General features: G+C 33.3%; 1 protein-coding gene across 2 annotated transcripts in view; it reads right to left on the bottom strand.

Moving 5' to 3' along the window:
- Window positions 1–22693, bottom strand: part of ETNK1 (ethanolamine kinase 1) — a 67255-nt gene that overhangs the window by 7136 nt on the left and 37426 nt on the right. For both annotated transcript variants that reach the window (XM_004775990.3, XM_045073385.1), the window contains exons 4-6: window positions 20440–20582; window positions 11018–11101; window positions 8746–8906 (exon numbers count right to left, since the gene is read on the bottom strand). In XM_004775990.3, the coding sequence (XP_004776047.2) occupies window positions 8746–8906; window positions 11018–11101; window positions 20440–20582 (388 nt within the window). The remainder of the gene's footprint in view (window positions 1–8745; window positions 8907–11017; window positions 11102–20439; window positions 20583–22693) is intronic.

The following is a 22693-nucleotide window of genomic DNA, read 5'->3' as shown; positions in this document are numbered from 1 at the left end:
TGCTCCAAGGGACACCTGGGTGGCTCAGTTGGTTAAGAAAATTGCTCCACAGCTGTGATCTTGGTATTAAAACAACCACACAACCCAATTTGACAGGTGAAACAACAAGGTGTTATGAGAAAGGATTCTTAATTTGAATTGAGAACTGTGGGGGTTCAAGTCCAGGTCCTGCCACTAACTCCTTTTTCAACTTTCAATAAGTCACAAATTTTTAAAGACCAAATCATCACTTTAAAAATATGAGAAACTAATTATTAGCCATTCTGTATTCCACACAGGATTGTTTTAATGATTAATGGAAATTATAGATTAATGGATAGATATAAATTTTTACCCTCTAAAGAGCTCTTTAAAGTATGTTGTAAAAAATATCTATTTAAAAATTAATAATGCGCTTTGTGTTTAACTTCCTCAAAAAACCACTATCAGGATATATAACTTCCCATCAAATACAGATACAGAAAAGAATAAACAATGCAGTAAAGAGTAAACAAGAAGTACACGCACATGAAGCCTAATGGTTAACTTAAGGAAAGCTGATCTCTGGAGTCAAACTGCAAAAATTACTAGCCGAATGGCTTTGAGCAATTTAATTAACCCACCTATACCTCTCTTTCCCCATCTGTAAAACGAAGAAGTGATACTATGCTTTATAGTAAGAATTATGTATTGGTCTTCAACTACTGTTTCTGGCTCATAGTTCCCCAAATCCTTAGAATTTCATATTAAGAGCAACGGGAACATATTTTTGTTATAATATTTGATCTTGTATCTTAAGTTTCTGGAACAGTTCCAGAGCAATAAAAGTAAAAGGAAATATCTTGTTATTCATAACAAGCCCCTTTCAAATACACCTGTTTATGTTAATGACGTGACTTTTGGAAACCCGCTCCAGAGGAAGACTGGTTGCCAGGGGAACCAACCGTATGATCAGAGAGATGATCTTCCAGCCCCACCATCTCACCACCTTCAGGGAGGGGAGAAGTGACACTGAGTTCAGTCTTTCAATGGCCAATGTTTTAATCAGTCTTGCCTAGGTAATTAAGTCTCTATATAACCCAAAAGGAAGGGGTTCAGAGAGCTTCCAGGCCCAGTGAACCAGAACACATCTACAAGCTAGAGGGTGGTTACACCTTAAGCTCTTGGAGAACAGCAGTTTCTGTGTTTAGAACCCTTCTGGACCTCGCCCTATATACGTCTTCATCTGACTGTTCTCCTGCATCCTTTATGATAAACTGATAAACATAAATAAATGCCTGAGTTTTGTGAGCCACTCTAGCAAAATTATTTCCACCCACAGACGAAGTTTTGGAAACCTCCACTTTATAACCAGTGGGTAAGAAGGATAAGGAACAAGTGAGACTTGAGACTGACATCTGAAAAGGAAGATAGTGGGCTTGTTGAGTCTGAATCCTTAACCTGTGGGATCTGAAACTTACACAGAATTGTAGGACACACAGTCATGGCTGAGAATTGGAGAACTACTTGGTGGTGTGGAAAAAACACACACTGGAACCTAGTCTTTATATCCAGTATGTAACAAACATTCAATAAAATGCTAATTAATATCATATAAAATAAAAATGATAAAAATAATAAAAATTTTCAAAAATGGTGTCTCTACCTGAGGAAGTCTCAGGTATCGAGAAGTGAATTACGAGAAAAAATGAACCTTCCTTCTTTTTAAAGTATAGAACAGTGGTTCTCAACCATGGGAAATTCCTGAGGACCAAAACTATTTTTTATAGTATTATTAATGTGTTACTTGCCTTTCTGACTATTTTAACATCTGCACCGATGGTTTAAAAGCAATGGTGGGTGAAGCTAATGGTACCATTACAGTATGTCAAGGCAGTGGCACCAAACATACACACACAAACACACACATACATCATCACAACACACAGTAAATAAAAGGCCAGTCTCACTGAAGAATGTCTTTTATCAAGCCATTGAAACTATTAATTTTATTATATTTCTACCCAAAGGAGGAAGATTCTTTCAAGGAAAAACATTTATAACTGAGCTATGAGCTGAACTTGCTCCTGTTTAATGGAACATCATTTTTACTTGAAAGAATAACTGATATTCGAACTAGTTATTAGACTTGGGCATTTGTCAGATACTTCTCAAATAATTTGTCATTTCAGTGAAACTAATTGACAGTAGCTGTTGCCAATCACAGTCTTTACGTATTCAACCTAAAATTAGAACTTTGGAAAACCTATATTTGACTCTGTGAGTTTCACGGCTTCTCAATACAGTACTCAATAAAGTACTTTTTCTAATGATACTAATTGTGATATCAATGGATGTGATATTTTTATATCCTATAAGGAGATGTATCAACATTTGTAAGATCTGTACAACTCAAATCCATATTTTCCAAATAATGCTTACTAATTACAAAATCACACACTGCTAAAAGAGCCACTGGAAGTACATATAAAGCAATGGTTTATAATGTACTGAAGTACAAAAAGTTAACTGATGTTTTCAGACTGCACATTAAAACTAACCTTTAAGAAATGATTACTTGCTGAGTTTTGGTGAAGTATCAAAAAGAATATCCACAATTATCTGAAAAGCCAAAATATTCATCTCTTCCAACAACACATATGTGAAACAGAACTTTCTTTATATACTTTAACCAAACCAGTATGTTGCAACAGATGAAATCTAAAAGTGGATATAAGAATCTAGCTTTTATTAAGCCAGACATTACAGAGCTTTGTAAAAGTCTAAATAATGCCATTCTTCTGTTTTGGAAAACAGTTATTTTTCACTTAAAATGCATTTTTTTTTTAACTCCTTTCTTTTTGGGGGAAAGAAGCAGGAGGGGTAAAGGGAGAGGAAGAGAGTATCTCAAGTAGACTTCACGCTGAGCACAGAGCCCAAATGCAGGGCTCAATTCCACAATCCTGAGATCAGAACCTGGGCCAAAACCAAAAGTCAAATGCTTAACAGGCTGTGCCACTCAGGCATGCTTCTAAGTTTATTATTTTTAAAAATATTTATTTAATATATATTTTCAATTTGTTTTAACTTTCAATGTGATAAATTTTGATAACTAACCTAAATAAAAAAAAAAGCTCAGAGGTCTTCAAAAAAATCTGGATGTCTAAAGGGGGAATCCTGAAACCAAAAAGTTTGAGATCCACTAGTCTAAATCACCTAGACATACTTTAAGTGATACAAAAATATTCTGTGGATGCTACTGTAATCTCTTCCTATTGGGCCAGTTCTGTAAGTAGAAAAGACTGAAAGTGGGAAATTCTACACCTAAAAATAGTATCAAACCAGCTCTTCCCACCATCTCAAGCAACATTCATTCATATAAATAAGTGATTCTACACTAGAGGAGGATTATGTATAAAACTTCACAAAAATCTCATTTTGGCAGAGAACACCTTTTATAGGGTGAAAAATGAAAAGTTTATGTGTAACATTACAGTCTTAAATGGATGAAAAAGAAATGCAGGAAACAGTCCGTTAATTATTTGTACTCCCCAAAGAGAATATTTAAGTCCAAATAAAATAATGTAATAATGTTGTGTGATTTACCTACTTCCTTCAGATTTGGAAACTAGAGATATTTACGTCTATCAAAGGGCATTTTCATTTCTAGGTTACTCATCTCTGCAGCAAAGAAAAACTCAAGGATTTTTATGATGAAAAAAATAACTAAAATGTATCCTTTCTTAAAAATCCCTAAACACTTAGAAATTATCCAAATTCTAAAATTTCCAAAGTCTAAAAACAATGTATTTAAAGACTCTGGGGAAAAAAAAAAAAAAAAGAAAAAGAAAAAAAAAGAGACTCTGAATAGCTTTAAAAACCTGTATGTATACTCCAGTTGATTTTATAGTGCAAATACCTTGTTTGCCATCTTACATTAGTTACAGTAAACAATCAATGAGACATGAAGTCTTCGGCAATAAACATTTAATCAGCCATTTTCAAGGGCACCTGCGTGGCTCAGTTGGTTGAGCATCCCATTTGGCTCAAGTCATGATCTCGGGGTCATGGGATGGAGCTCTACACTGGGTTCCATGCTCACTAGGGGTGGAGTCTACCTGGGATTCTCTCCTCCTCCCTCTCTCCCCCTTTCCCTGCTTCTGTGTGCATGTGTTTGTGTACATGCATGTGAACAAACACATGTACTCTCTCTTTCTCTAAAAATAAATAAAACCTTTAAAAAAAAAAACTCTTTTCCCCACTTATCAAATCAGTTTTGTAATATATGTATATGCTGTCTTCGTGACAAGTCATCAAGGAAGGAAGAGTCCCCAAAGAGGAAAGAGTATTTAAGACATGTCCAAATAGACCAAGAGGAACTTGCTAGAGGATGCAGGGAAAGGGCATTCTAGGTAGGAAGAAGTAACTATAAAAAAGGATACAGGCTTCAAACATGGAGTGTACAGAAAACAACATGACTCTGCTAAAGCAGAAATGGGAGGTAAAAAATGGGAAATAAGAATTTGAAGAACGTTATCATTTGGATTTCACTCTGAAGATCACAGGGGACCATAAAGATTGAAAGTGATACAATTAGATTCATGAATTAGACCTAGTTATTACAAAGATATCTTTTTAGGTGTATAGGATGAAATAAAGACCGAAAAAAAACCTGGAGGCAAAGAGACTGGCAAAGGCTAACACAGGTGAGAGATTAAGAGCTTAATTGAAGGTTATACAACTAAGGAGAAAGGGTTAGAATTGAGAGAATTTTAGGAACTGGGAGTAACGAAACTTGGAAATAAGAAAAAATATGAGAATGAAGAGGAACAAAAGACATAAAAGAAAATTCCTTCTTCCCTGGTTTCAGAAAACAGAATTCAGATAGTATTTTAATTTCATCAAGATGGAATAAAGAATAAATAATGGGACAGAGGACAAGGTGCATGAAATAAAATTCAAGTTTGGACATACTCCACTCAATTACTAAAGGAACACCAGACAGAGACAGATAGATACTGATTGGGAGATTGACATAGGAAAGAAATTCTACTTGGGCTCATTAACAGAAAGGACAGTAAAAGTCATGGAATTAGGGGTGCCTGAGTGGCTCAGCTGGTTAAGCATCTACCCTTGACTCAGGTCATGATCCCAGGGTCCTGGGATCAAGCCCCAAGTTAGGCTCCCTGCTCAGGGGGGAATATGCTTCTCTCTCTCCCAATGACTCTACCCCTGCTCCTGCCCTCACTCGTGCCGGCTCTCTCTAATGAATTTTTAAAATCTTTAAAAAAAAAAAAAAGCCACATAATAATTAGATTACCCAATGAAAGTACATGAAGTGAAAGGAGAGGGGAGAGGAGCCCAAATTCAGGACACCAGAAAACACCAGTATTATAAGAGGATCAGGAGAAGAGGAAGAAAAGGAAGAGTCAGGGAAGGAAACTGAGCAGAAAAACACAAATGAGAAGAACCAAGGAAGAATAGTTATCACAACAAGTAATGAAAGAAAAAACTGTAAACATCAATGGTAAATACTGTTAAATGATATGGGCAGAGCAAGTAAGATAAATTAAAAAAAAAAAAGATAAAGTTTAAACTGGACTTAGTAATTATGTCATTATTGGCAACCCTGACATGAACTTTTTTTTTTTTTTAAATAATGATGGGAGAAGACAAGACAGCAGTGGTATGAGGAGGAATGCATAAAAGATGAAAAAAAAAAAAAAAGATTGAGGGTTTGCTTTTACTTCCCCCTACCTTCCCAATTATTTACTCATTCAAACACCTGAGAATGTGACAGACATTTACTAAATGATTATGGGATGAAATTAAGAGTTGGTAAGAGAATTACATAAACTGGCTAGCTTAAAAAACAAAAAACCTATAAAAACAATCTTGAAAAAAAGGCAGATACGGGGCTCCTGGGTGGCTCAGTGGGTTAAGCCGCTGCCTTCGGCTCAGGTCATGATCTCAGGGTCCTGGGATCGAGTCCCGCATCGGGCTCTCTGCTCAGCGGGGAGCCTGCTTCCCTCTCTCTCTCTGCCTGCCTTTCCGTCTACTTGTGATTTCTCTCTGTCAAATAAATAAATAAAATCTTTGAAGAAGGAAAAAAAAAAAAAAAGAAAGGCAGATACATCAAATCTCAGGAGAATTAGTAATCTCAATAAGAGGTGCTGATGAAGCCAAATGTGAGCATTCATCTAAATTCTCCTATATTGTTTCTATTCTGAAGATGGCAAAAGAGCCCCTGACACAAGAAAGTAACGCACCTCAAAAGAGAGAGGACTCCAGCACAATTTAAACTAGAAGAGGAACTCAAACCAAAGTTGGCTTCAGAACTGGTTCTCAATGGTTTCTTAATGAGGAAAAACTGGAAAATGGTATGAGAATCTCAGAGCATAATAAACTTACTATATAATGATTATATAAAACTAAAGATTGTGTAAATTGACATGCTAAATGAGAAGTATTATTTAAAAAGTATTAAAGTTTTGTATCTCATTAACAACCCTCTAATTCTTTTTCTGTAAGATCTTCTACTGAACATGTGATGTTTCATGAATGTTTGCTGTACATTTCATACATTCTTTTTTTTTTTTTTAAGATTTTATTTATTTATTTGACAGAGAGAGAGGCCACAAGTAGGCAGAGAGGCAGGCAGAGACAGAGAGGGGAAGCAGCTCCCTGCTGAGCAGAGAGCCTGATGCGGGCCTCGATTCCAGGACCCTGAGTTCATTAACTGAGCCGAAGGCAGAGGCTTAACACACGGAACCACCCAGGCGCCCTCTCTTTTTTAAAAAATCAGGTTAAATACTGTTTTTTTTTTTTTTTTAATCAAGTTAAATAAATTTCCTTCGAATTCTAATCTACTAAGAATTTCAAATAGCGATGGGTGTTAAATGTTACCCAAAAAGAAGTATTTTGTACAAATTATGTGCCCTTCCAAATTATTAATACATTGAAGAGATGCACTGTTTTCTTCTTCTTTTAAGCCTCAAATATATATGAACCAAAGTAATAATAATTAGTAGATATCTGATTAATGGATATGTATAAAAAACTTGATAATCAAACCAGAAGTAATTATTTTTCAATACCATGTATATTTAACTACAGTACCCAATGCTACTAAATTTTTTTTTTAAAGATTTTATTTATTTGTTTGACAGACAGAGAGATTACAAGTAGGCAAGAGAGGCAGACAGGCAGAGAGAGGAGGAAGCAGGCTCTCTGCTCTCTGCAGAGCAGAGAGCCCGATGCAGGGCTCGATCCCAGGACCCTGGATCATGACCTGAGCCGAAAGCAGAGGCTTTAACCCACTGAGCCACCCAGACGCCCCCAAAGCTACTAAATTTTTATCATCAAAAGTTTATAAGGGAACCCCAGTTAGCTCTCTTAATAGTCAGCAGTGGTTCTGTTTGACTAAGAATTTATAAGCTATGTGGACTTTTTGTGGAAATTAATAAACTAATGCATTAGGAACAATTTATGTTAATGGGTACATTTAAAAAATGTAAATTATAGCAACAATAATATTCTTCCTGTTAATATAGAAATTGGCTAAACAGAACTATTACAGGGATTCTCAAGTTCATTAAATGACCTTGTGAGAATGAAAACCTTACATTCCCTGCTTTAAAATCATCCTTAAATAGAATATATAGAAGCAGCAGGCATCCTAGTACCAGCTGGAGAGCATGCCATTAATTTAGTCAACAGTTCTACTGAAAGTAGATCCCAGAACAGAAGATGAGTCAAGTGTCAGCACACCCTCTTACCTGAGATGTATTCTGAATGGCTCTGGGAAAATGCCGCTCTTAAGACAATGCAAACAGTAACCCATGAGCCATCAACAGAGTCTATTTGTAAAGACAATACAGCAAATATTCCCCATGTCAACTGTACCAAATTATATTAAAACTAAAAATAATTAAAATATCTTCAATCTAGTATTCACTTGTGTAACACCTTAGCTGAAAGCTCATTCTAATTCATCACATCAATCTCCAAAGGTGATTTAAATGAACTATTATTTAAAAAATAAATGTGCTTGAGAGTACAGAGAAGTAGGTCTAGAAATAACTGCTCATCAAAAGAAAATGAAGACAAAATACTGGTTACGTTATGAAAACATAATACTGGCTCTTCCAATCTACTTTAAAGATCTTAAGATGTGATGATTAAACATACTGTGGAAAATCTCATTTCCCATAAATCTGTTTTTGATTATATGTTTTTTGTAACATAAAGAGAATAGATATAATATAAAGAACTGTTTCACAATTAACCTTAACTCTAACTAGAATCAATTCATTAAATAATTATTGGGCACTTACCATGTGGATATGCACTATTATTCTAGAGGTTAGGGATACATCAGTGAATGAAACAAAATCTCTGTCCTCAAAAGCATTACAACAAAGAACTATAAACAATAATGTTTTGTTTTGTTTTTAAGATTTTATTTGTTTATTTGACAGACAGAGATCACAAGGAGGCAGAGAGGCAGGCGGGGAGAGAGAGAAGGAAGCAGGCTCCCGCTGAGCAGAGAGCTGGATGCGGGGCTCAATCCCAGGATCCTGGGATCATGACCTGAGCCTAACTGAGCCACCCAAGCGCCCCAACAATAGTGTTTTGTCCTTATTTGAACAAAAATGTTCAGAACTCAAAAAGGGAAACTTTTAGAAGATGATGAAAATTAATTTAAAAGCTTTTTAAAAGTGTATTAAGAATCTTAGCAAAAAAAAAAAAAAAAAAAAATCTCTCATTGTTTATATTTAAACTTACCAATGCAAACTGATTGACCTGAATGAAGAGTATTTCCACCTCCTTTTCAGTAACTTCAGTCCCAAAGCCCTTAAATTCTTTGTATGCTTCAAGGTAAGAACGCAGCCACTGGCCCTGTAGTTGTCTGTCTGGATAGAGACTATAGTCTACATCACTCACACCTGAAATGGAAAAAAAGTAGACTAAAGATTTTAAAAACACATTATCTCTTATATACTTTAATAATCCCCCAAAGGAATCCTAAAATAACTAGATGTTAATCGCATTTATTAAAATAATAAACCAAAAAATCGTAACGTATTCCAACTTAAATTCTAATGCACAATACATTTCATCATCATAATCAATTCTTACTGCTTCAATTTCTCCTTAAAGTGTGAAACCTTCAACCACCCACAGAAGCCCCAAATCTTCATTTTAAGAAGCACTTCAGGAAATTCTTTTGCACACTAATAATATTTAGAGCATTTCCTAGAACTGCAGCTCTAAAAACATTTTTACCATTACTCACAGAGTAAGAAATACATTTTATATTGAAACCTGATACACTCCCTTACCATTAAGTTCTACAAAAAATATGTACCCTAACTATACCTTCAACTCTGATATTTTCTAATTCTTTCCTTCTCCATTCCCTGCTTTAAAATAATTACCCCACAAATTTGGTTTTAAGATGTGCAGTTTGAGGGGCACCTGGGTGGCTCAGTGGGCTAAGCTACTGCGTTTGGCTCAGGTCATGATCTCAGGGTCCTGGGATCGAGTCCCGCATAGGGCCCTCTGCTCAGCAGGGAGCCTGCTTCCTCCTCTCTCTCCCTGCCTGCCTCTCTGCCTACTTGTGATCTCTCTCTGTCAAATAAATGAATAAAATCTTAAAAAAAAAAAAAGAAAAAAAAGATGTGCAGTTTGAAAACTGCTAACAAAAAATAAAGTTCATAGTATTTTGCCTAACACTCAACGTTCTTCGTAAATTGATCCAAACTTTACTTACTTGGTCTTATAACCCAACCCCTAAATTCTCCTTCATGAGTTTATATCCTACAAGCAGGTACATTCACCCTAACATTTTCTTCCTCCTTCCTGCAGTGCCTTCCTTTTGTTCTACCTGCACATCTCAAATTCTACCTAACTTGAAAGCTTTAGCTTGATTTTTTTCCTACAGAAAATCATACTAGGATCACCGTAGTTTCCTCTTTCAGATCCATAGCAGTGACTACCCATCATACTAACAAGGATATGGTGGTATCTCATACACGCACAGCTCTCTTCCCTCCTTACAGATACATGAAAATATATACAGCACATGAGTGGAGATATTAGCATGCATATGAAAAGCTTGGTATAGGGAAATAACTGAAAACATGTTTCCAATTTTTTCCTAGTCATCTCATATACACACAGCTCTCTCCCTCCCTACAGATATGTGAAAATATATACAGCACATGTGTGGGGATATTAGCATGTATATGAAAAGTTTGGTATAGGGAAATAACTGAAAACATGTAAATTAAAACCCTTTCTAATTTTTTCCTAGTCATAACCTAAAGTATATGAAAATATAGAAATGCATGAATATATACAAATACAAATTCAGCAATGAAAAGTTCCTACTAAGTATAAACCATATAGGAGAATTTCCTAATCTTTAGTTTTAGAACATTTTGTGTGTTTCCAAATATACTCATAAAATGTATTTTAAATTAATTCCCTTTAAAATAAACCTGAAACTTCTATACTTGAGAGTGATAAAAGACTAATTTTCAGGGGTAAAATGGAAACCTTTACAATTATTCATAGCCAAAGACAAAAAAAAAAAAATTATTGAGCTTCTTATTCCTAAAGTTCAGGTATACCATGAAAATAACAAAGTCTTTGAAATAATTTTGTAATTTTAAATCCTCGTTCTCTGTATTTTACTGTGATCTTGGTAAATTACTTTCTCCATTTGTAAACTGGGAATAACCCAACTTACAAGAATGTGAAGGAAAAAACCAGATGAGATTTATGAAGCACCTTATACTACATCAGGTCTTACTCTAAGCCACAAGTATTATTTCTTTTCTTATTTTCCTTAAGGAACTAAGGAAAGGATCATCTCTTCTCCTTCCTCCAATAATAAAGAAAAACAAAGAACAAGGTCAGAAAAAGGTTAAAAAATATTGTTCCTACTCCCAGGTGAACTTCTCAAAGGAAAAACTTCAAACCAAAAAAACAATTCTAAAGGTATCATTTCAAAGTTATATATGTTGCTCCACTAGTTAAGCTTGGATTTTACCTGCAAATTCATTGAAATGATTTCCGATATCATATGCCAAGTAGTTGTATCCAGAATACTCATAATCAATGAACTGTACATCACCTATGTGAGACACAAAAACAAAGACATAAGAAATCATATATAAGATGAGAAAATCCCTATGCTATTTGTAATTAACAGCTTCCAAAATTTTGTCTCATTGTATGTGCTTGGTTACATGCACTTCTGAGACAATACAGGGTAAGGCTGTGAATTTTATGGCAATGAGCTTTACAAAATTCAAATTATATATTGTCAACAGCTTCTCTGTGAACATTAATGTCCACTATATTAAAGAAAAGTCAAAATAATCATTCTCCAAATTCAAACAAAACCAAAATATCTCTTTCACCACAAGGGGGCATCAGTTACTTAAAAATTCAAGTTTAATTAGAAATGAACAGTTAATCTTTGAAAACTGTTAATAAGCTATCGCAATTTTAACAAAGTATGATACTCTGAAAGTAAACTGACAAGCTACTTTACATATATAAATCAAATATAAACTTTAAAAGACTTAAATTCTGTGAACCCTGCAATTACACTATCATACTTGATTACAAACTTAACAATATACCTAATTTAAGAAATTAGTTGCTATAAATTCTGATTTTCCTGCAATGCTACGTAAGTAAGATTTCTAATAGCATACCTGAGCAGCATTAAGGTGGTTGTTTTATCTTTTAAAAAAAACAAAGGTACAGTCATTTATAATAAACTTTTTTTAATTTGAGAAATTTTTACATAAGCTAGATTCCTAGTCTAAATTAATGCTAAATATATATGCATATTTCATTGTATTTCTCCAAAGACAATCCTGTTCCACCAGCCCAAGAGACAGACTCCTGCTCAGGAACATTCATTTTTGAGTACTAAGTATTATAGAGGGTTTGTCTCAACAAAGATGTAGGTCCTTCTTAAAGAGAGATAAGAGAAAAAGTTTGAGAGAGAGAGAGAAAGTTAGAGACGTTAAAAAAATAAAAATAAAAATGGGTCACTGTCAACACCAGGCATCACAAACTCAAAGGCTTACAGGGTCATACAGTTAAAATGGATACACGAACAGAGATGGCTGTAAGAACAGTTTCTAAGCAGCTTATATTGAGAAAATGCATAGCAAATGCCTAGTTACACTGTCTTTTAAACATCAAACTAAAGGAACAAAACAAACTCCTGGTCTGCATGAAATGGCATTTCCTAAATAAAAGAACTCTTGAACTATATCATCTTGATACAGATATATATGTTTAATTTAGGGGTATATGTTGATCATATCCAAACTCAGAAAAAGAGAATTACATAACACAAAAATATCATGGCAAATGGAGTATTTTACATAAAAGCAAAAAAGTTTTTAATGTAATTGCATTAGTATGTAATTCTGAATTTGTATAAATAACAGTCAAGTCTAGAGTAAATTAAGTGAGCATCTCCAGAGTATCAAAACCGTTATCAAAATCTACACACTGACAAAATAAATATAAAGTTTTAAAATGTTGGTGACTATAATAAATCACTGCTATTCAACCATCACAAGTATTATAGTCTTAAATTCAAAAAACTATCCCACAGAAAGTCTTAAAGTTAACCAAATCACTTTACTAAATTGCAGAATAGAAGTGAGTTTGTTCTAGATACCAATGGGAATAAGAGGGTGAAGACCACCATCGTGATTAAATACTCTGCACCCATGAAAAAAGTTTCATTTTCAAACTTAATCTTAGCCAAAAGGCCAAGAAGCGATAAAAGTTTCATTTTCAAAAATTATTTGATGACCAGGAAAATTACAAATGTTATATGAAAAAAAGATACAAAAGAGTAAACACAGTGATCCAAATTATTAAAATATTATGCCTGGAGAGAGAGAAAAGAACACATAATGCATAGGGGGGAAAAGATGAATGGAAATTAACCAAAACAATACGTTTCAACTGGTTTCTTTACAGGTGAGAGACAAGTGACCTTTTTTCCCTTGTATTTTAAACTACTTACAATAAACATTACTTTCAGAAGGAAAAAAATGACAGTTTAAAAAGATTATGAATTCCCTAAACAAAATTGTCAATAGATAAGAGACTAATAATAAACAGTGATCTGGGATATACCTATCCAGCCAGCCTTAAGAAATCAGGATTCAAGAAGATTCAACAGGTTGCACAGCTGAGCCAACCAAACAGTTTTAATACACAGGTTTTTTTAAATTACAGCTGTTGATTGCTTTAACTCTTTAAACACAAATTCTTGTAGAGCTCATATTAACTGTTACATGCCAATAAAAATACACAGCCCAGTCCTGAAGCTTACTTTTGCCACATAAACAGAAGCTTCAATTTCAATTTTCAAAATTATATTTAGAGTTTGGCAAATACAGTTAAAATGGCAGGTAAAAATGCCTGCTTGTAAATACAATTTAAATAAAGCATAGATCATTTTAACAAAAGCTAAAAATCTGTTTCAGTATGAAAATTTTAGCAATGACTTTTTGTAGTAGCATTAATTCATTAAAACTAGCCTTTATTTTTAAATGCAATGTTGAGTTTATAAATAATGAAATTTAAAAAATAAGAAAATGAAGCTAACAAGATACAGATGAGGCTGTTACCAGGCTCCGTGCATGTGAACAAGTGATGCGATAAACCTCCAGTCAGTGCGTTTAAGAAGCACGGGGTGCGCCGCCACATGGCAGCAACAATGGCATACCTAATCTGTAGCAGATGAAGAAAATTTGGCAAACTCACATTTTACAAGACACAAAGCTTAAAAGGAAAATTGTTTTTTAAAAAAATCTGTATTAACTATTCTTTTTTCAAACTATTGCAAACAAAGTGGAACTCAACCTTAAATTTAATCTTCTGCAACAAAATAAAATTAAAGAGGCCTACTTCACTTATTTTGGGTGCCAGAAAAATCAAATTACTGGAAAATGGTTTCCTACTAACAGAAAACTTTTTTCCTTGCATAAATCTAACTTCTGATTTCTTAAATTTCCAATTGTTTAAAGGAACATCCACATCACTATTAATAATTAATTGCTCATATGAGACAACTACCTTGTTAAATTCTTTAAGACATGAATTTTTAATTGAGGTTTCAAGGATGGAAAAAAACGAGACTACTCCCTAAATTTTTTTTTACAAAATTTTATATGTATGTTCATTTTCTGAGGGCCTTCTCAAATTTCTAGATAACTCAAGGGATCCCTGACCTCTAAAAAAGTAAAGAAGCATTGCTTTAAGGGTTAAGACTATGTATTATTTATCTTTATATAATTAGCACACTGAATGCACATAATGGGTAAATCATAAGATTAAAGAATAACATTATATCCCAATTTTTCAAAAGCTACATTTTTCTTTTCATTACTTTATTTCCTGTGTATCTACACAGAAATGAAATCCACACATTACTGAGTTTAGTTGTTCAAATCTTAGTACAGCTGAAAACAGCCAATTTTTAAAGTACTTCAAAACCCCCAAAATTAATTTATTAATTAAGGCTATAAAATTCACATGCTACATTTGTTTGGATTCCCTTATTTTGTTAAGGAGAAAGGGATAAAAATAAAAACTAAAATAACCAATATGAGAACTTGAAAACCTTTTCGACTCACTCTACTTACTCTGCAGTGTTAGGTAAGGCAGAAAGAGAACAAAGAGAAAAAATAACCAATTACAGTACTGTTAGCAAAATGCTTTTTCTCTCATACAAAGAAAGGGAATATTCTGCTCTGAGAAACTTTCCCTTCATCCCTCACTCTGGTGGTCCAGTAGTACCTGTGTATACCTTCACCACAATGCTCATCATTATGAACATAAATATCTGTTTCATGATCTGACTCCTCCACTACATGGAATATGGCTTCCTGGAAGGACACTAGGTCCCTTTAGTTGTTCATCATGCAATCCACACAGTAATCTCTAGCAGACAGTAAGTATTTAAATGCTTATAAATGGAGGGCTTTGCACAGAATGCTAGACACAATCATAACACACATATTTAAATGGGTAGTGGCAAAGAAGGAATAAGCATTAAGAAGGAATAAGCATTAAACACTAAGAACAAAGTATGGCATTTCTGACATTCTTATCCACGTATATGCTTGGACATATAGTGGGATGAATGAATGAAAGAACACTGAGCTAGTAACTATTTTAGGCAGCTCTTCCTTTATAGTTCAAGTTTTTATAGTCCATTTAAGCTTTCGATAACTTGATTTTAAGGGTATTTTATTTGATGGTAAACAGTAACCAGAATACACATTAAACAAGGTTAAGACTATCCTTCATAAAAAGTTCACCTTGGAAAGTACAGGTTACCAAATACAAAAATAAATTTGTATTTACTTAAATTTTAAAACAAAACCAACAACAAAAAACCTGTCATTAAAATATCAATGAGACAACCAAACCACAATATCTTTCATGAATACTAACTAGAGTGGGAAGATTTAGAGCCAATCAAGTGACTGAGAATGGTGCCTCACACATTTTTTATTTATAATGTGTAAATGTGTAAACTCTAAAGAAAAACCTGATTTACATTATAATTCCCAGAAAAAGCTTTCTTTTTCTTCCACTCATGTATATTTCTTTAAAATAGCTGTAAATCAGCATCTTGTATTTCATTGATAGTGAGAGAAAAAAAATCAATGACTACCATTACTAAAATTTAAATTTCTGTATTAGATCTTTATATGACCTTTTAATGAAGAAATGGGGAGAGGGAGAGAAATGAAACAGCTACCAATAAACATTCAGACAGAGCACCAAGACATGAGAAAACATACTCAAAAGCTTTAGCAATTAACTTCTAACATGGCAGCAGTTAAAAGGGTTAGTTGAAATTAAAATATTAGAATTGAAGTCAGTTAGTCTAAGTTGAAATTAAAATACTAGAATTGAAGTCAGTCTATAAGCAATACTACAATTCATTCTACTTAATAAATTCTTTTTAAAAATAATGATTAATTTAAAACATGACTGACAGTTCTGGAAGCAAGAACACTGCTTCCGGTTCTCTTACTACGTAATAAATTCTATCATCATATCATTAAGTATTCTTTCCTTACCTTTTTAAGATGTCATTTCACTGAAGGCAAGGAATGGGCCGTTGTTTACCAACCACCTAATTCCTGGCACTAACTTTTCAAAAATCTTGACAGCTACCATCACCTTCAGAAAGGAAGCTCACTCTTCTCCCACATTCCTGTGTCCTGTCAACTGACATGGTGAGAACAGGTAGAGGCAGTATTTCTTCCTGTGATGCCTACCATCTCCTGTAACATTCACAGGTGCAGAAGCCTATATAAACTGCAGGTGCTCACAGTCTTTGTGTATGTGTGTGTGTATAAATATGTACTTACACATTCATACACACAAACATATATACATATTTAAACTTTAGTCACTCAAGTTAGACTTAAGATAAAATCTGGAAGCTGCGCTTAAAGACAAACTGAATTGTCATTTCATACCTATAAGCCATAATTGCCCTAGTTATGAGACACAGTCAACCACTGGCTTATGTAACTATTTTCACTTCTTCAGAATCAAGTACATTTTGTAAAATGCATCCTATAAACATAATAAAGAGGTTGGCAAACTATGTACGCTCAGGCTAAACCCAGCCCACTGTGTGGTTTTGTAAATAGTGTAGAACACAGTCACATGCATTTATTAATGTATTATCTGTGGCTGTGTTTGTGCTACAAAGGAGTTGAACAGTTTCAAAAGAGGCTGTAATATGGTACACAAAAACTAAAATATGTACTATCTTCACCTTAGAGAAAAAGTTTGCCAACCCCTATTATAATAGCAGCAGCTGTGTGCTACCAAGTACCTACTCCAATGCTACCTACTTTATATACATGATCTAAAATTTTGTCAGCAACCATTTTAAGTAGGTATTACCTCTAAATTAGAAATAAAGCAAATTAAAAGTTCTAAATTATTAAAAAGTATAAAAACTCCATGGAAACCTGTTAAATATGCAGATTCCTAAAACCATCTATAGAAATTCTTGTTCTTAGATGGAATCCAGAAACCTTCATTTTTTCCAACTACCTTGGGTGATTCTGGTGCAGAAAGTCAAGAATCAAATATAAGCACTTAATAAAGAGATACAAAGCAGGTGCCTGGCTGGCTCAATCAGTGAAGCATGTAGCATGCTAGACCTCGCAGGTCTAAATCCAAGCCCCACATCAGGTGTAAGAGATAACGATAACATCTTACAAAAAAATATAATAATTTGTCTAGTATCACCTAGTTCTGTATGTGATTGAGCAAGAATGTGAACCTAAGTGCACCAGTTCCAACATCTACATTCTTTCCAACTTCTCTTAGTTGTAACTAAGCTCTAAGACATCTGCTTTTAAGAGTTACTTAGAGGGACACCTGGGTGGCTCAGTTGGTTGGACGACTGCCTTCGGCTCAGGTCATGATCCTGGAGGCCCGGGATCGAGTCCCGCATCAGGCTCCCAGCTCCATGGGGAGTCTGCTTCTCTCTCTAACCTTCTCCTCGTTCATGCTCTCTCTCACTGTCTCTCTCTCAAGTAAATAAATAAAATCTTTAAAAAAAAAAAAAAAAAAAAAAAAGAGTTACTTAGAAATGTTTAATCTGGTGACAATATAAAAAATCTAAGTTATTATGGTTGAAAGTTACAGTGGAGACTACAAGTTGATCCAGTATGAATTCATGAAGTTTAACTAAAATCTGCACTTCTGAGAAATGAAGGGTCTGAAACATACTACAGAGAGATACTGAGCTTGATGATGTTAAAGCCCATCTCTCGGCTTTCATCTTATTATATTTATATATTTTTAATTCAAGTGGGTACAAAATAGTGAAGTGCTGAACTCAAACCACATGAATGACTTAACAAGTGATAAAAAATTAAACGCATCTGTGAATATAATATGCAACTTACTTATTCAATGTAAAAATTATTTTAATCTCAAAACACATCACCCTTAGCTTATAGATACTATAACAAGTTAACCAGTTAAGGTAAAGAATTTTTGCGGTTCCTAGTTCTAATTATAATTAACCTCGTTGAGATTGCAGCTGTAAGTACTAAATCTATAGTCTAAACTTTGTTCATTAATAACTAAATTTATAGTTTATAATTTCTTAAGCACAAGGAATGCTATCTTCTCCTTATAACTAAAGGCAAATATGTCATACAGTTATATTATTTTAAACAATTAGCTCCTAATTTGAAACACATAATAATACAAGGAACAAAGCTTCTGCCACACTCTCATGAGTTTTAGATTCTACTTGAACATTCCAACTGTATTTTCTTAATGCTATGTATCAACTAATCACATAGCAATTGATTCTTTTTTTTAGTGGATGCCATAAAGTCCAAACTTGCCTTCCTAAAAGACACTATAAAACCACTGGTAAGGAAAAATAACAGAAACATACCCATAACTAACACACAAATATAACCACAAAGACAAGAAGAAACAAATGGTACACAATAGACTCTTGAAGAAAGGAAAACTCTAAAAAAAAAAATACACAAAATAGTTACATTTGTTGAACTGTGAAATTCATTCTTCTGTGTAGGGAAGAAAAATTAGGCACAAAAATATGACTTAGGTAACTCCTGGTAAAATAAGCAAATGACAATCTTAAAATCTTAGCGTCAAACTGAAACAGAAAGATTCTGTCTGAAAATATGAGAACTTTTCATATCACTGATCAACAGTTTAGATAGGCAACTGATTGAAAGTAAAAATGCATTTTTTTAATACCTAAGACAAAGTAATCTGATTTTTTTGGTCCCTTATATTTTAGTTTTATAAATAAGTTTGCTCTGTGAAATGAATATGCAAAAGAAACTTATAAAATAAAAATATGAAAAGTTAAAATATATTCCAAAGGAAATAACAGATTCTCTTTGATTAACTTGCAGTTAAAAATAAAGCTGAGTGTCCACTTCAACAAGATGAAGTCCCTCACTTGAAATTCCATTATATAGGATGTGGTATTTGGTCTTGCACTGAGTTTAAAAGCTAATACATTGTTTTAATGTATAACTAATACCTTTCTCTGTCTCACAAATGGCATTGAGATTTGGTTACTAGTATATAACATATTCTATACATAACAATTATATATAATTTATCGACAATAAATAATAAAGAACACTGTCAAGTACACCGTGGTTTAGGGTACACCGGAAGATTTTTTTTTTTTTAAGTTTCCATACAAAGACTTCACAACATTCAAAATAAAGATGTCAGCTCAATGTATTTTTAAAAAATAGAATCTCTAATCCACACTAAAATATAAAATGTATTCAAACATATTTTTAAGAATACGTGCTTCAATCTACCATCCTTGACAGTGCTCTTTGGTTGATTTCTTCAAGTAAAAGTTAGTTATAAATATAAACCACCTTTGCATTGAACAGTAACAACTTAAAATCTATTAAGAATGGTCACAATAGTAATTTCATAGTATTATGACCACTTAATCAAACTGTTTGACTTTAGTATCCTTACAAAAGCACAATTTTGAATGAAAATAGTCTTCCAACTATAATGCCTATTCTCAAAACTGGTTTCCTTTAAAATGCAAGTTTCACAGTTTCAGACTTTTTGAATTAATACTAATAATCCTTCAACCAAAACTGTATTTTCAAATTTCAATTCAGCATTGAAGGGGCATCTACATTTTAGCAACCAAACCTCAAACCACTTTATCCAATAATATAATACAACCAGTGTCTCTTAAATACGGAAACAGAGAATTTGAATACACCAAGATATGAACAATCACAGAAAACATTTCACCAAAAACTATCACTATCTGTATCTCAAAATTACTAAAACTATTTCCAAAGCTTCTTGATTACTTCTTTAACAGATATAAATTTCAACAAGTACAAATAACATTTACTCCATATGTGGCTCTCTCCTTAATCAAAATATCTAACAAATCAGAATCAACAGGTAATAGAAAATCTGGAGACATATTTGCTTCTAATACTGTTGTCCTTCCCAATACTGAGAAAATTCTGTATTTATTAAGAGCAGTGCAATGTCAGTTGGTTTTTCAATAACCCCCATTACAAGCAGGTACATTTTCAAACCACGAATTACCAAATAGGTTTCACAGTTAAATTTAAAAACAAAGTCATTTCATCATTTTTCATTTAAAACTCTTAACAAGAACCACAAATTTTCTAAGAAACATAATTTATACAAATATATAGAGAATATATATTCCTAATTTAACAGTTACCATGACTTTACAACCTAAAAGAAAATCTTTTAGACTTCATGTTTTTAATCCTTACATCTGAATTAAATTTAGCAGTATAAAGATCAAAGGACCATTAAGAACATCAAAGAAATCAACTTTACTTACTGCTAAGGTCAGATACCTACCTTGTTTCTCATTGTAGATTATATTCTTACACAATAGGTCATTATGGCAAAGCACAACAGGTGAGCCCAGGTTGGAAAGAATCTCCTTCATCCAAGTCATTTCTTCCTGAAGAATCTGAGAGCTTGGGATATCACTTAAAAACCTTTTAGTTTAAAAAAAAAAAAAAAGTTATATATTGCTTATATTGATGACTTTTTTCACGTTTAAAGACTAACATCTATTTTTAATGAATTCTTTCCATTCAATTACATAGACTCCTGAATTAAACCAAGCCAATTATTACAAAAGCTGGAATAAAGGAAAATCTTTACTTAATGAACTTAATACGAATAAAACAAACTAAGCAAGTTAAAATGCAGGGCAGTAAAGTAAAAAATCTGTTATTACAAAATTGGAGGAGAAAAGTAATATATATACTTAATAGATAACATTTAGTAAGCACTATTCTAAATGTTTTACAATTGTCTCCAAGACAAAAAAAGTTCAATAAAAAGAAGTATATTATTTAAAGCTACAAGACAGTTTATTAAAGAACTAAAACATCTATTTCAAGCTTTGAAGGGTGAATGCAGTACAAATCAGCTAAATTTACCTATCACAGTCAACAGACAACTACTATTGATAAACCTTATCAATTCTATGATAATCATAGACATTATCTGTGATAATCATATCATAGAATACTCCATGATCTATTATAGAAACTGTCTCAGAATAGTGAGCCTGGGAAGTATGGTAGGTAGAGTGGCAAACAGGACTGGCAATCACGGCTTTTTAATTCTTCGGTCTTCTGAACTCTTCATTACACCACATGTATATTCATTTGATAAAAGTAAAATGAAACAAAAATATGGTGCTACCACTCATTCCTCAATAGCACCATCTGGCTTTAAAAATTGCTGTTAATTTATTCTTTCTCTCCCTTTAGCACTGTTTTCTTCATTCTCTCTCAACAGTCTCTCAAATTGCAGCCTTACTTTTCCATTTTACAATATAATAAAGATTCTCTATCAGTGAACTTAACTTTAATGAATTTGCCTATTGAGGTGGTTGCTGCCTGTTATTATTCCACTACTGTATTCTTCTTTACATACAGCTACCAAAAATAACCCTTATATACTTTTTTCAAGATGGTGCAATGGTTCAAGAAATCTATTTGAAAGGTACAGAGTTGACTAGAAGTAACAGAACTGAAAGGATTGAACATGATAATTACAATCATATACAAACAAAAAAGAACAGAATGTGAACAGATTTTTTAATGTTTTAATTGTTTTTAAAGTTTTAGTTTTAGATTATCTATTAGGGCAGGGTGCTTTTTGCATGCTGTTTCTACATATGTTGTATATACTAACTCAATTAACCCTCATAAAAACTCTAATGGGTAAATATACTATTCTTATTATTTCCATTTTAATTTTGCCTAAGATAAAACAGCAGAACTATTTTCTTTTTTAAAAGATTTTATTAATTTATTTGACAGACAGAGATCACACGTAAGCAGACAGGCAGGCAGAGACAGAGGGGGAAGCAGGCTCCCTGCTGAGCAGAGAGCCTGATGCAGGGCTTGATCCCAGGACCTGGAATCATGACCTGAGCCAAAGGCAGAGGCTTTATTAACCCACTGAGCCACCGAGGCGCCCCATCACAGCAGAACTATTCAGTGGCAGAATTACAGCTTCATCCTAGGCAGTCTGGTTCACAATCTTGTACTCTTAACCTACACAATACTATACTGATATATCTCAAAAAGTTGAGAAAACCATACATTCACTACTGTCGCCTACTTCTTCATGATTTTTAAATTTTTCAATAAAATAGTTACTTCAAAAGAGAATTTTGTCATTTCCTGGGTATCTAGCACAACTGACACATTTGCAGATGTCTGCCTATCTCAGATAAAAGGGTATACTATTCCTAACAAATTCAGAGTTTGATAAACTACCTACAAATAAAAACATATTCACTGAGTGAATCAAACTAAACTCTGAAATAATAACTCAACAGAGCAATGAATTATAAGAAGTAAAAAGAATTATGAATTGTAAGAAATAAGAAAAACTCTATAGGTCCTGCCTGTCTCTATTATTCTTAAAATGAAAAATTCCTGAATACAAGAGTTGGGAGTATGTTTTGGATATAAAGGAGAAAACAGAATTCCTAATTTTTGTACCAATAATAATCACACTATAAAAACATGTTCATATAATTTAGATTCTAAATGCTAATTTATAAATTTTTAATAAAAAATAA

The sequence above is a fragment of the Mustela putorius genome, unplaced genomic scaffold, assembly GCF_011764305.1.
Source record: "Mustela putorius furo isolate JIRA1106 unplaced genomic scaffold, ASM1176430v1.1 tig00537227_pilon_pilon_pilon, whole genome shotgun sequence".
NCBI classification, from domain to species: domain Eukaryota; kingdom Metazoa; phylum Chordata; class Mammalia; order Carnivora; family Mustelidae; genus Mustela; species Mustela putorius.
Note: the sequence above shows the minus strand (reverse complement) of the source record. Positions and strands in the feature narration are given on the sequence as shown.